The 15,134-nt window shown below is 49.5% G+C and overlaps 1 protein-coding gene and 1 long non-coding RNA gene across 2 annotated transcripts; one reads left to right on the forward strand and one right to left on the reverse strand.

Annotated features, from left to right (window-relative positions):
- Nucleotides 1-5,653: 5,653 nt before the first annotated feature.
- On the reverse strand, nt 5,654-7,615 carry LOC127327843 (uncharacterized). The gene is made up of 3 exons (XR_007868759.1): nt 7,345-7,615; nt 6,543-6,694; nt 5,654-5,968 (listed from the first exon to the last, which is right to left on the reverse strand). It is a non-coding gene; the product is annotated as an uncharacterized lncRNA (long non-coding RNA).
- Nucleotides 7,616-9,506: 1,891 nt separating this feature from the next.
- On the forward strand, nt 9,507-10,406 carry LOC127327895 (uncharacterized). Its single transcript, XM_051354701.2, has one exon. The coding sequence runs from the start codon at nt 9,635-9,637 to the stop codon at nt 10,103-10,105; it is 471 nt and encodes a 156-aa protein (XP_051210661.1). The 5' UTR covers nt 9,507-9,634; the 3' UTR covers nt 10,106-10,406.
- The last annotated feature ends 4,728 nt before the right edge of the window (nt 10,407-15,134 follow it).

Consider the following 15,134-nt stretch of genomic DNA (forward strand, 5'->3'; position numbering starts at 1 on the left):
ACCAAGGAGGAAGGTTATAGATACATAGAGTCACTGGCCAGTGCTATGGTGGAGCTCTGCTCCCCGAAAGGATTAAAGCCATCTCGTACTTAGACCAAATCTTAAGTTCCTTGCGTCATCTGAAAATGACTTGAACTCTCTGTCGATTTTTCTCCACTGCGACCCGTCGGCGGGGTGTCTCGACATCACATCTTTCTTACGGTCCTCTTTGTGCCATCGCAACAACTTGGCATGCTCTTTGTTCTGGAACAAACGTTTCAACCGTGGTATTATAGGAGCATACCACATCACCTTCGCAGGAACCCTCTTCCTGGGGGTGGACTCACCCTCAACATCGCCAGGGTCATCTCGCCTTTGCTTATACCTCAATGCACTACATACCGGGCATGCATTCAATTTCTCGTACTCCCGCGGTAGAGGATGCGATCATTGATGCATGCATGTATCTTCTCGCACCTCTAATCCTAGAGGGCGAGACAACCTTCTTTGCTTCGTACGTGCTAGAGGGCAACACGTTCTCCCGGAAGCATCTTCTTTATTATTTTCAGCAACTTTTCAAATCCCTTGTCGAAGTACCATTCTCTGCCTTCCATCGCAGCAATTCAGCGTGGTACCCAGCTTTTTCGACCATTTTCACAATTTGGGTACAACAGTTTGTTGTGATCCTCTAACATTTTCTCCAACTTCAACCTCTCCTTTTCATTTCCGCAGTTCATCTTCGCATCAAGAATGGCCCGACCCAAATCGTCATCCGGGTCATCAAAAATCGGCTCATCGAAAATGAGCTCTTCTTCAGCTTCGTCTTCCCCCATTCTACTACCACCGTCTTCAGTGAATAAGGGATAGTTGTCACTATCCTCTTCTTCTTCGTTGTCTTCCAATATAACCCCTCTTTCTCCGTGCTTGGTCCAACAATTATAGCTGGGCATGAAACCATTCTCCAGCAGGTGGACGTGAAGGGTCTTCGAGGTAGAGTAATCCTTCATATTCTTACAGGAACTACATGGACAATACATGAAACCATTCGACCGCTTTGTTTGCCTCAGCCACGTTGAGAAAATAATGCATGCCAGTACTGAACTCGGGATGGCACCGGTCACCGTACATCCATTGTCGACTCATCTGCATTTTATATGTATATCAAAAATCATTAAAATCACAACATCATGGATATATGAGTGACCAACTTAATTAATATTCAAGTTCATCACATAAAACTAATTGTTTTTTATAAAAGAAGAGGGGCTCACCGAGGTGGTACCGTGCCGGCTAGGGGACGACGCTGGCGATCGACAGCGGTAAGGACGGGGATGATACTAATTAAAACCTACAAAACATACCATAATTTCAGCTCAAATTGCATATAAAAAAATAAAATCACTAACTTAGGCATTTCATCGAACACCTTGCTTGCACTACAAAAATAGTACGAGTTAAAACTACCAAAGAACTGAGCTAAATTAGGAACGCCGGAAGGAAGGATGATATTGCTAACCCTTGGATAGATGTATGCCTTTAATCTTGTTAAAATGGTGGAGAAAAATAAAGATTATTGGAGTGTGAGAGGTGCAAAATATTTGGAAATGTGAGAGGAGAAGTGAGAATGAGATATGCAGGGAGCTCGGGCGCTGCCGCGCGCTCATATAGGCACAGACCCTTTAGTACCGGTTCCTTACACGAACCGGTACTAAAGGTGCAACCTTGGCCCCACCACCGCCTGGAAATCGGGCCCAAACCCTTTAATACCGGTTCGTGTTACGAACCGGTATTAAAGGTCCATAACGAACCGGTATTGATGTCCCACGCACGGAACCGGTATTAATGCCCCCTTTAGTATCGGTTCGTAAGGGAACCGGTACTAAAGGCTTAGATGGATGAGAGGTTTTCTACTAGTGCCTGCTTGTTATATGCTTGTTTTCTTGGCGTGTTAGTGGTGGGGAGGCCGACCCCTTTATGCTATGTCTGCGTGTTCTTGGCGAAGATGTAGGCCCAGCATGTCTCTACTGCGTGTCAACTGAACCGCTGCTTTATTAATTTAAAGGTGGGCATTATATGCCCTTTATCTAAAAAAAAACCTTGCTAGACATTGACCATAAACATTAACAGGAGTAAACAAACGAAATATCCCTGATATCAATATTCAGCGAACAGAAAATAGCATCCACTACTGCAGGAATAGAAAATAGATGGTACTACTCCATCATCCATCAGGCGGCCGCGTCCTCCACCCTTATTCTTACCGCCTGCGCCTGCTGCTCATCCGTGGCTGCCTGACGTTCTCCTTGCCCGACCAGAAGTAGAATTCCCCGTCCATGAAGCCAACGAACAGGAACGTCCCGAAGGCGGCGGCGGCCGCGACGTAACCGTCGCCCTTGTCGCTCGATCCGCCGGAGTAGTCGTGGTGCATCGCGCGCTGCATGCAGGACACGATAAGTAAATCCAGATCAAGATTGAGTTCGATGATCAGTGTATGTGATTGATCGGCAAAAATTTGACATGCTTAGAGCATGTCTAACAGGCCCTTTATAATCCGCCCACCCCGTAAAATTCCAGCGAGATACGGGGCAGACGCGGTTTGGGCCGTCTAGCAGGCCCCGTATTCGGACCGGCCCGTTTCGGCAGAATACGGGGCCCAGGAAATTCGCCCCGCCGCCCCCTACTTATACCGCGCGAAGGTGCGAGTGAGGGGTTAACCCCTCACTGGCAACCCTAGCTCCGCCGTGCGCCGTCGCCGCCTCCATCCTGCTCCGGCGAGCAATTCCTCCCTCCCCGCGCCGCATTCCACCCCAGCCCCGGCATGGATGCCCGCCACCGCAGTAGCGCCTCGCCGGCGAGCGGATCGAAGCGATCCCGCTCGCCGGACAACATGGAGGATGCGTGGCGCTTGCAATGCAAGCGCTCCGCCGCGGGGAGCCGCCGTGCGGCCTGCAAGTACGACGGCGCCTCGTTCGCCCCACCGAAGCTCCTCGAGTTCGCGCGGGGCGGCCGCTGGTACAACAAGGACCCGCCGCTCAAGCCGATGAGCGGCCCCAAGTTCGACGAGTGGTGCGCCGAGTGGGAGCGCCAACGGTGGGCGAAGGAGGCATGGAACGCGAGCATCGGGAGCACCAGCGGCGGAGGACCTCCGCTCGCCGGCGAGGAGGAGGACGAGGACGAGGACCCCGCCTTCAAGAAGGCGATTGAAGAGTCCCTGAAGGACGCCGCGAGAGGAAGAGGGCGGAGGAGGAAGATAGGGCGGCGGCCATCGCCGCCGTGAAGGAGGCGGAGTTGCGGGCGGCGGAGGCGGAGGCCGATGGCTACATCATCGACCTCTCCGACTAGAAGTCGCGATCCATGATCGCGCATTTTGTATGTAGATACGTCGATCCGTATGTATGATCGACGAACTATGAATGAACAAGTTTCGCGGGTTTTTAAAAATTTGCGAATTTACAGGGTGAGATACGGGGTCTGCTAGACGGAACGGTGTTTCTACGAGCATTTTTTATATACGGGACAAAATAGTCGCGAAATACGGGGCAGAAAAGTAAGGGGCCTGCTAGACATGCTCTTAGATCGAATGTGTTTTTACTGATGATGAAGAGAGAAAAATTAACGGGCAGATTAGATCTATAGTAGAGATGTTGTAGGTGTACCCTGCAGGTGTTGGCGTGCGCGTTCCTGCCGGCGGAGGAGAGGCCAGACGACGCGGGCGCAGCCGCCGCGCGCCGGAGGGCGAGGCCGACGGAGGATTTGAGCGCCGCCGCCATTGTGAACTCGTCAAGTCCTATCGATCGGAAGCGGAGTGATTTGGGAGAGAAAATGTACCGATCTAGGAAACAGGTTCGGTTTGATATTGTCGTTCACGCAGCGGGGGCCGGCCAGGGGATTTCACCTTACCCCACGCGCGTAGTGGGCCGCTTGGAAGGACTGGATTTGAAGTTGTTTTGTTTTTCTAACGGGCTGAGCACATTTACAATGGTTTTATCTTAACAGCGTTACTTTGGATAATTGCGTAGCTGAAGGAGAGAGAAAACAAAAAAACACTTATGTTTCCTGATTTTTTCTGCAACTTTTGTTCACTACAATTCTCGGAGAGGTCAAGACTAGTTTCCTAGATTTTGGTTTTGCAACGTTTTTGTTCACGAGTCTACGAGATCAATTACGAAGGCGCTTGGCTGGCTCGCTCAGCTACCTGCCAGGAGTTTGGTCGCCATGTATGACCATCTTAGTTACCACACAATTTTGTAACCCTTTAAACATTATTGATCAATAAAGTGGCGGCTATTACCCTAAAAAATCTCTTCCTCAATGGATTGATAACATTTCTATTTTCTAACAGTCTGAGGGCATTTACAGTGGTTTTATCTTAACAATGCACATAGGATAATTACTGATTTAGATTAATGAGAAACAAAACAAAAATACTTGTCTTCTCTTCCATAAGAGATCATCTCTTATCAAGGAAGATACGATATTCTCCTCCATTGTAGGTGATATATCTTATCTTAGACACACATTTTCTTGTTTGTTTTTAACCACACCAGTATTGAATGAGCATGCAAACCATAATTACAGAAGATAAGGTATAACCCGCAAAAAAAAAAGATAAGGTATAAAAGATAGTTTAGTGTACAATGTATGCTGCAGCTGTATATATATAGTATATATACATAGCTAACCACAGGGCCGGCAATTACAGCAAACAAACTCTCTCCCCTGCTGCCCGATCGACATTACCGCCCGGGCCTGGCCATCCGCGGCGGCGGCCTAGAACCAGCATCAAAATTCGGCCTATTCCAGAAGTGGTAGTCTCCCTGCACGAGGCCGACGAAGATGACCGTCGCGACGAAGGCGGCGAAGCCGAAGATGCCGTCGAACTTGTCCCTGCGCGCAGGTACGTGCCAGTCAAGATCAGCACTTCGTTCGTCCTACGTAGTACTACATCTTACGGTGCAAGAAAACAAGATAGACTACTCAGTACTCACCTCTCAGTCCGTGGGAGGAACTCGCTTCCTGGCGAGTAGGCCTGGGCGTCTTATCGGCTCCTCCCCGCGTGTCCGTAGTACGTACGCGCCGCCGTGGTGTTGGCGCCGGCGGCGGCGGAGGAGAGGCGAGACGACGGCGCCGGTGCCGCCGCCGCGCGCCGGAGCGCTTGCCCCAGGGAGGACCGTACCAACGCCGCTGCCATGGATCGGTTGCTTTGGGACTTGAGGGAAGCGGATCGACGAAGAAGCTGATCTGGCTTGGTTTCGAGGGATCTCTTGTCGTTGTAGTGGTCGTCGTCGTGCACGCAGCGGGCGGAAGGCCTTTATCGATCGGATAGCGGACGCGGGTGCTCGTGTTTGGCGAGACCAAGTCGGCTACGGATTCCAGCTGGGCCGGTGCGAGCGTGAGCCCAACGGCTTGGTGGGCCGCGTGGTCCCACGTGATTTGTAATTCCCTTAGGCCTTGTTTGGTGCCAGTGTATTTTTGTGTTTTGAGGAGTGTTTTGTGGAGTGTTTTGGGTGAAAACACTAACCACCCAAAACACTACCCAAAACACTACAAAACCCCTTTCACCTAAAACACTTGTCAAAACACTTGTTTGGAACACTTGTTTTACAAAGCAGGGTTTTCAAGTGTATTTAACGCATAAGCAGAGATAAAAAGACAATCTTTTTGACAGTAGATGTGCATCATAAATAAAAACCAAATCTTTGTAGCACACTAGAAGATCATATCTTGCAACCAGTACATAAATGCAAACAGTAGCATCTCATCATCACAGCTACAAGCATGGTACAGTTAACTCCCGATCTCATAATCTACTTTTCGGAGACATGAAACAAATAGAGGAATTCAAAGTGGATAGGCATATAGTGCTGAGCAAATACTGAAACTACAAGATGCTGAATAAAGCACCAACTCGGCCCGGGACAGTCCTCTTAAAAGCATGCTTGTTCCCTTCAATATTATGAGAAGAAAATCAGTCCAAGCGACTTGTTTCCTGCCAGGAAATAAGATGTAAACTATGAAATACTAATATACAACCACATGCATTAGATAGTTGTTTCATGGCTACAGTACTTTGGCAGTAGAGTTGCATACGAATGATCAATCTAGGCAATCAAGATTGACCCATACAGAGTGCGGCCAGACTACGACCCTGAGGACTTCGCCCCCTCTGACCATGAAGGGGAGGTGATGAAGTTGTCTGAGGAAGCCTGAATCCTCAACTGAAGATATGATGATACATTGTGCCAAGCGACTGTCTTTATATATGCTATCTACCTATGTATGAACTGTGAATCTAAGTTAAACTCCTACTGTTTTATCTTCACTTCTTGATGAGTTACTAGCAAACATTTCTACTCAGAAGATTCAGAACTGAGACCAATTACTACACAAGGTCAGTAAGCGATGGTTTCCAACCAATTACTACACAAGCCCAGCAAGTGTTCGACAAAATTCAGTCAACTAAGCAACAAGGAACTCATATTCATAGTAAGACACTATATTTCTACCATGCGAAGGAAGTACAATTTAGAACATAATTTAGAACCGCAAGAGTAAAAACATACCTCATGCTAACTTGGCTATCTGCACAAGTAGCCACACCATGCATATGGTAATAGAGAACTTCTGTAGAGGTTGTTCTTGACTGACTTCCTTTTCACGCACTTGCACCATCCTCTCCATCACTTGCACAATTCCATCAGAATTCCTCTTCTTACTTAACAAGTCACAGCCAAGTATCAACAATTCCATCAGAAGTCTGAACAGTAGTATGCATTGAGGAACTAAGCTACTATGAAGATATCCAGATCAATAAATTGTTGACTACACATCAGAACTAAGCTACTCTTTCTTGAAACCATGTCCATGATGTACTTTTCAACTGCATTGAAATATATTTTGTAACACTAGCAGAGTGATTGGTTGAATGAAAACAAAAGGTACTCGTGTTCATGGGGTTATGGCATTATCTTACTTAACAAGTCACAGCCAAGTATCAACAATTCGCAGAGTACTGTGCAGTTCAAACTCTATGTAAGAATTATTAAACCGAAAATTCCTGGAATAATTTGAAGCCACTGTACTTATACAGCGTGCACCACACATGACGAGCTGCTGCAGTATGCATTGTTATGACAGACAAAAAAAGTTTTACACAAACTAGCTGCTCTAGATGAGAGATGAGAGCACAGAGGTGTAGATCAACCAGATCAAGAAACGCAGACAGTACAAGCAAATCAAGAACCCTAGACACCATAACCCTAGAATTCAACAACCCTAGAAATCACAATCAAGAACCCTAGAAATCAAAAGATGAGACGCATCTAGAACTACAGGGAGAGGAGGCGGTGGGGTGGAGGAACTCACAAATGACTCCAGCTTAAGATGAGAAGAGGGGCGGCGGCAGGAGCTCTCGGTCGGCGGCGGCAGGAACGTCGGCGGAACCGCGGGAGCGTCGGCCTTGCTCTTGCGGCGGGACGGCGTGAGGGAGCGTCGGCGGCGGCGTCGTCTTGGAGCGTCGGCGGCAGCGGCGGCGCCGGCGTGGTCTTCCACCGTCGTCCCCCGCGTCGGCCTCTCGTCGCCCGCGTCGCCTCTCCGCCAGCCCGACAGAAACGCGAGGTGGGTGAAGCGTTTTAGTTCCGCCCCGGCCCGACGGGTTTCGGCGGGTTTCGTCGGGCCTAAACGGGCCGAAACCGGCCTACCGAACAGCTCAGACGTGTTTTGGGTTGTTTTCGGGTGTTTTGATTGAGCCCGAAAAAAAACACCCCAAAACCGGCCCAAACACTTCTAAAAACACTGGCACCGAATTGGGCCTTAGGTATTCGCCAAAACCCACCAACCTGATTATTTATAACGCCTATTGGGAAAAATCCTATTCATCGCCTGTTAGCATGCACCTTTTCGTTGAGCTCACACCAAAATGCAGCGGCCCGCCCGTTAGTGAGAATCATCTTCTGAACCAAAACATTTTATGGATGGATGCCAAAAAGAAGGCACATACCAACACATGGGTTTGGTCATGCATGTGCGGTTCGCACAACGTAGCAACTCCGTTCAAATCGTAAAAAAAAAAATTTATGGATGGACTCGGGTTAACGAGGGCCCAAGTTTAAAAATGTCAAAAGTTGTTGTGTATGTAAGTTTCGGAAATATTTGAAGTGTATCATGCATTTACATATTTTCTTGAAACTTACTCATGCAAAATTGTGAGGACAAAATACATATATGAGTGTGTCACCCCCAAGAAAAAAGATAGATTGAAACTTATATGAGTATGCACCGTATGTGAGCAATCAACACTATCCGGAGTCAGTTGTTGTTGACTTGGACCACCATGTCCAGAAAGATGGTATCACGCAAGGCGGGGATAAGGGATCTATACCGTGTGAATTCGACAATGCTACCACCAACTTTGACCATCGCTTTAATGAGCAATTTTTTTCTTCAAATTTGCTTCAGAAATTCCCTCGTCTTGACTCAATAAACTACTTTTTAGGTTTAGTTTGAATAAAATTGCTCGTCTTAGAAAGATTTATCATGGCTCTCATTATGATCACGAGAATATACAAAATATCCTTGATTCAATGCATTATTCATGCGTGGAGAACTAAAGACTTTAGAGATTGTCTAGATACTTAAAAAGCACATCATTTTTACTGAGCTTTGTCATTTCATTGAGTTGAGCGGTGGCGGTGGCAACTATTGAAAGGGCTTTCTAGATGACAAATATCACTAGGACCGAGTTGGACAACAAGATGTTCGTGATGATGACATCGAGTGAGCTATATTAAAAAGTCTTGATCTGTAAAATGGTAGCAGATTTTTGATAAGAGAACTGTATTATCAATTGATCTGTTTCTAAGTTTTACTTATATTCAAATATGTTTTGAGCTTGTGAACAGATGCTTCTCCTGCCCGGCAAAAATATTTTAAAATGTCAAAAAAAAAATGAACAAAGTTTAGCGCGTATATGTCGATAGTATATGTGTGCGCGCCAAATTTCATGAAAAACCGACATTTTTCGTGTCATGTGTACAAAAGATAAATAAATGTAAAAGTTTTTTTAAGCTCCAAATTTTGTTATTTTTGCACATGGCACATAATGACGGTTTTTCGTGAAGAGACTTTATGAGCACATAGTATGTCGAGACGTACATGTAAAAAGAAATCCGGTTCTTCGAAATTTTAAATTGTCTATAAAAATCGTTTTAAAAACCGGCCGGAGGATATGCTCCCGGGCCTTCACTGCTGTTGGCACATTTGTTTAGAAATGGCATCAGGAACATTAATTCCCTGGCCACTGGGATCTTATACTAACAATCTAAATCGCAAGAATAAAGAAGTTTCTAGTCAAAGATGAAGCAGCATGCCATGCCCATGCAGATCAAAGCTCCTTTACCCTTTATATTTTTTGCTGAATAAAGCTAGCTCGCTGGAGCGCGCGGTCAGTCAAACCCCGAACGTCCCGCGCTCGCACATCCCCGTTAAGTTCGACCACTCCACTGCTGATCACTCGCACTCCACATCCCAGACTAGTTCTTCCTCCTGGCCTCCACCAGATTCAGACAACCGCATCACGCGCGCGCCGCGACGCACTGCACGCACACACAGCTAGCCAGCGACCGCGCGCATTGCCGCGGGCAGCCGCGCGCGCGCCATGGCCGTTCACGGCGGGTACACGGAGCACATCGTGGGAAGGGTGTCGAGCCTGGTGGCCGTGTGCACCCGGCGCGTCTCCCGCGCCACCCGCCGCCTCCTGCGCCACCGCCACCGCTACGGCGTCGGCAGCGGCGCCTCCACGGCCTCCTACCGCAGGAGGACGCGGCCCGTCGGCAGCGACAGCTTCTTCACGCGGCCGCGGGAGAAGCAGCAGCAGCAGGCCGGCAAGGGAGGGGACGGCGGCATGGAGATCATGGACGAGGCAGAGGGCGACGGGGAGGGCGTGGTCTGGCGCCGCGCGATCCTGATGGGGGAGCGGTGCCAGCCGCTGGACTTCGCCGGCGCGATCCACTACGACAGCTTCGGCCGCCGCCTGGCTCGCCCGCCCACGGGCCCGCGCTCGGCGTCGTCGCTCTCGTGCCGCACCTCCAGCAGCCTCGCCGCCTACCTCGAGACGGCCGAGGTCTGATCGTCGCAGTGACCACCTAGCAAATCGCCCTGCCTAGCTAGATCTCTATTTCTCGTTCATCATTCTTTTGTTCTCGGCCCGAATGATTGGTGCAACCGCGCGTTGCTTCCTTTGATCCGGTGCCGCTTATGTTTCTGCTGGCTAGTTGATTTCGTCTTGAAACTCTTGATCCATCTGCCCTAGGGGCTAGGTCCGTCGAATTGCACATAATGAATATCGTCTCCGTAGTTTTTTTTTTCTGTTTATCAATTAGTTCCTCATTATTTATGTCGTCATTGCGATTACTTATCGATTTGGTGCACAGTGTTAATCCGACACAGACCCGCATGTTTTTTTTTCACTTTTTCTTACCGGAATGCCCACGTGTGTAATTTTCCACTAGACGTCATTTTTCAAACCATCGTCAAGAGAGCCCCTAGGGCCTTTTGGTACTAGTGTTTGGGGATTAGTGAGGAAAATATCTCTAAAGTATTGGGTGAATCACTGCTGTCACCCAATTCCCACAAAATTCCATCCCCAATCTACTATGTAGGGGTAGAGTATTGGGAATGAAAAAATTACTCTAAAATTTAGGAAAAAGTGGGAATAAAACTCGCTCATACTCTAGCACCAAACATGTATTGGGGATAAGTAGGGATTTAAAGTTTGAAACGGACTATCTCTGCTAATTCTCACTAAAACTCTAGTACCAAACAAGGCCTAGAGAGGATTGTTGGAACCCAATGAGGCTGGTGACATTGCAGCCAATACGAAGGCGTAGCGGTGGAACAGAAAAGTCAACGTAGTTTTCAAAGTTATATTTTCAGAGTATAGAAATTTTGATTTTTTTGCATAGAGGTAATTGATGCAACTATGAGCTGTGTGTATGAAATTTGAAACTTAAATTTGTTTAATTTGTGGACTGCCTATAATGTAAGTTGCAAATTTATAACTTGATGTACAACTTAGGGCATCTCCAGCGGCGCGACGCATTTTAGCGTCCGCGCGCGTCCGTTTGCGTTGGCCCTTTTGGTCGAAATCGACCGCGCATCCGTTTGCGTAGGGGTGGCTCCAGCGGCACGACGCATTTTTTTAGGACGAATATTTTTTTTAACATGAAACATAATTTACATACTTAAAACATTAAAAAAAACCTAAACGTCTAGTGCTGCTCCTCGTCGCTGTGCTGCTCCTCGTCGCTGTGCTGCTCCTCGTCGCTGTCGACCACGATGAGCTCCGGTGTGACCCATGGCCAGTAGCCATCCGGGGGAGCGTACGCCGGGCGCGCCGCCGGTGCTCGAGGTTGAGGAGGCTGCGGCTGTGGCGGCGGTGGAGGCGCCCAGAGCTGCGGCTGTGGCGGCGGTTGAGGCGCCCAGACATAAGGCTGTGGCGGTGGTGGAGGAGGCGCCCAGGGATAAGGCTGTGGCGGCGGTGGAGGAGGCGCCCAGGGATAAGGCTGTGGCGGCGGTGGCGGAGGCGCCGCCGACTCCAGGAGCGCCTGTCGAAGTGCTTCATCCGCCGACAGGCCCGGCGGCATGACGGCGGTGGCGTAGCGGGGCAGCGGCGGCTGCACAGGCGCGTCGTACTCGGAGACGAGGACGGCGACCTTCGCCATCTCGTCGTCCGTCATGTTCTCCGGGAAGTCGAAGTTCCGGCCCTCCGCCATGGCCTGCTGCCATTCCTGGAAGACGACAGCGATGTAGTCGTTGCTGTCGTCCTTCACCTCCTCGCTATGGTACGCGAGCGCCTCGACGTAGTTGTCGTCATCGTCGTACGCGGCGTAGGCTTCGTCGTTGTCGTCGTCCTCGCGGTCGTCGGCGTCGTTGTGCTGCGTCTGCTGACGTCGCGTCGGCGCCTGCTGACGTCGCGTCAGCGCCTGCTGACGACACGTCAGCGCCTGCTGTCGACGAGCCGGCGGTGCAGGGCCGAAGGGATAATCCCTGTCGCCTATGAGGCCTGCCCTTCGTCTCATGTCCGTCTCCGTGGACAGGTACGTACGCCAAAGCTCCGAGTCGATGGCGTACGCCGGATCGGCGCGGAGGTCCACCGGCAGATACCGCCTCCTGCGCCGGATCTCCGCGGTTCGATCAGGCTCACGCGCAGGTACTGGAGGGATGGGCACCCGGCGGCAGCTGAGCCGCCAGTCGCCAGGCAGCTGCACGCAGAACCAGGCATCGTCGCACGACATCCATTTGCCGTGCATGAGCCTCCCCACCGTGACGGGGAGCGGGATCTTCTTGGTGCCGCTGCCAGAGGCCTCGAAGTCGTTTTTCTTCCCCATGGCGCTGCGGCGGTGGTGGTGCGAGTGGAGGCGTGGTGTGGGCGAAGGAGCGACGCGGCCGGTGGACTTTTAAGGGCGGCCGCGCGCGGATACGATGCCATTGAAGGCGGCGCAGAAGCCCAACCGCCGCCCGCCAGTGCGCGCGCAGAACAGGCAGCCGCGCCATTGATGGCAAAGACTGCGGCGCAGACGCGGAAGCGCTGACCGCCGGAGCGATGCCCTCGGTGCAGACTCGCTGCCAGGCGGGCCCGGTGGAGACGCGAGCGGACACTTTGCGCGTCCGCGCAGCGTCCGCAGAGACGCAAACCTGGCGCATATTTGGGCCAGGTTTGCGTCTCCGCGGACGGCCCGATCACTTTGCGTCGCGCTGCTGGAGAGGGTGCCAGACGCATTTTCGGTCAAAGCGGAAGCAAACGGTCGCTCAGCGTCCGTTTGCGTCGCGTCGCTGGAGATGCCCTTACTCCTGCAGGGCCACATGCGCGTCATTGCGGGCCTGACCCCACTCACATGCATGCTCCTCTTGCCGCTGTTTTGAGTTTGGAAATAAAATTTAATCATTACTAGCATGCATGAAAGTACCAAAATGATTACAAACAAATACGTGGAATAATTGAATTGGTGCAAGCAAAGATACATGTCTAAGCTTGTTCATGCCAAACCTTCGTCTTCGGATCCACGAGGCTTGAATTAGTTGTTAGTAGGGTTGCAAGCAGGGAGGGATGCATCGGACATTTTTACAAACCATGCTCTAATTCCGATCTAATTTACTCACTCGTTTTGTTGGGACTTAGCATTTGCGCGGGACTTATGCGGGACGCTGCCTGCCAACCTAGTTGTTAGGATTCGAGACTCCACAGCTAACATAACAAGACATATTTTCTCCGTCTCCGGATCTTTGAAACTGTCCGGGTTAGTCCTAAGATTTTCCATCGCAAGCCATATTTTTTTACCTCAATGGAAATTTTGTTTCTGTTAGTTGCCACCATCTTGACATGTACCTCAACAGTTGGGCTCCTCATATGTAGGACAAAAAGCTCGAAACCCGGCGAGTTAAATGAGTGCTCGTTTGCTCGATTCGTTCGAACTCGGCTCGTTTTGTTAACGAGCCGAGCTGAACAACAGTTTTTGCTCGTTAAGGTTAACGAGCTAAACAATCGAGTCGACTATGTTCGTGAGCTACTCGTTAAGATCGGTAACAAGCTAGGCTTCACCAGTTTTGACTGCGAGTCACTTTAGTTATCTCAAATATTTGGCAGGAAGGGGCCAAGCAAAATAGTGCTCTTTAACCATGCTTGAAACTTCTATAGTAGGATCTAAAAACCTATGCTTCCGCTCTTCCGCACCAAGCAATGCACACCTGTTTTCTTTGCATTGCATCCTTAACGATCCTTAACGAGCTGCTCGCGAGCGCTTGTAAGAACATAACGAGTCGAGCCGAACAATGGTTTCAGCTTGTTATTCTTAACGAGCTTAACGATTCGAGCCTTAATGATCACGAGCTTAACGAGCCGAGTCTTAATGATCTGAGCAGCTCGTTAGTCCACCCCTAAGGGGAGCCTCATTCCCCCTCCTCCCTCTCTCCACCCCCTCTTGCCTGAGAGCGTCCTTAGTCGCCCCGGCTCTCCTCCCACCAAGGGCCGGTCCTGAGATTTTCAAGGCCCGGGGCGAAACTAAAATTTGAGGGCCCTTACTATAAAATCTAACACATTAATCCATTTATTCATGTGAAAAATTACCAATGAACACGTAAGTGTGCAGCCAAAATGACCATTTATATCACTATTATTTTACAAAAAATATTTTTTACAATTCTAAATATTATAGTACGAGTTAGAGATAAAAAAAAGTGAGTGACAATGGTCAATATAACAAAAAAAATCCTTCATCTATGGATGGACTAGGGGCCCTGTGGCGTTTCATTAAAAACAAGGGATTTTTATTTTTGTGCCCTCGGTTTCTTAGTTGTGCTCAGTTTTCCCCAGCTCCTTAGTTTTTTCTCAGTTTTCCCCAAGTCCTTGTTTGAAACCCGCAGAAGCAGCTCCGACGGCAGGAATCCGTTAAGTTGACCGTTCCGTGCTGACGAGTGGGGTCGTGTTGTTTGTGGGGTCGCGTCGTGTGGGCTAGTAGGAAGGAACCGCGTGGGACAGGACGAGACCATGTTTGTGTGGCCGTAGCGTGTGGGGCCGTAGCGTGTGGAGCCGTGTGGGTCCGGGACGTGGGCACGAGTGGTTTCTGTCTCTTTTGCCCAGATTAGCAGTTTTCAATGTACCTTTTTCCTCTCTCTCGCTCGATCTCATTCCTATTTGATAGCCCAAATTGGTAGCAAATCTAGAGCAGCTTCTCCATCTATTTTTTAACGCCATTCATTTCTTTATGCCTTCGTTTTTACCCAATCAAGTAGGAAATCTAGGGCACAAATCCAGAGAAAATATAGGATAAGCTTGCATAGAGTAGCCAACATAGCATAGATATATTCACGACAGATCCAACAGTAGTACCGATAGAACCCTACAACATAAGCTACATTTTACATGAATTTAAGCTGCTCTACAGATAGAGCAGTCACATACAGAGAGTGCAGTAGGCATGTTCGACGCCTCCAGGTTGCGCCTGTGACTCGCCTGGAGGTTGCGCAGGTGAATCCCAAGTGCTTTGTGTTTGGCCATGAACGCATGCACGTTCACCGTCGTTCCAACTCTAGCGCCGCATCTGCCAATGGATTCAGCATGGTTCACCAAGCAGTTGAAGTCGGTGGCGCGGAGCTTCCTG

This window comes from Lolium perenne, chromosome 1 (genome assembly GCF_019359855.2).
Source record: "Lolium perenne isolate Kyuss_39 chromosome 1, Kyuss_2.0, whole genome shotgun sequence".
NCBI lineage: Eukaryota > Viridiplantae > Streptophyta > Magnoliopsida > Poales > Poaceae > Lolium > Lolium perenne.

Bases quoted from the DNA above. Each gene is read 5' to 3' on its own strand.
- LOC127327895 (XM_051354701.2), top strand. From the start codon at position 9,635: ATGGCCGTTCACGGCGGGTACACGGAGCACATCGTGGGAAGGGTGTCG.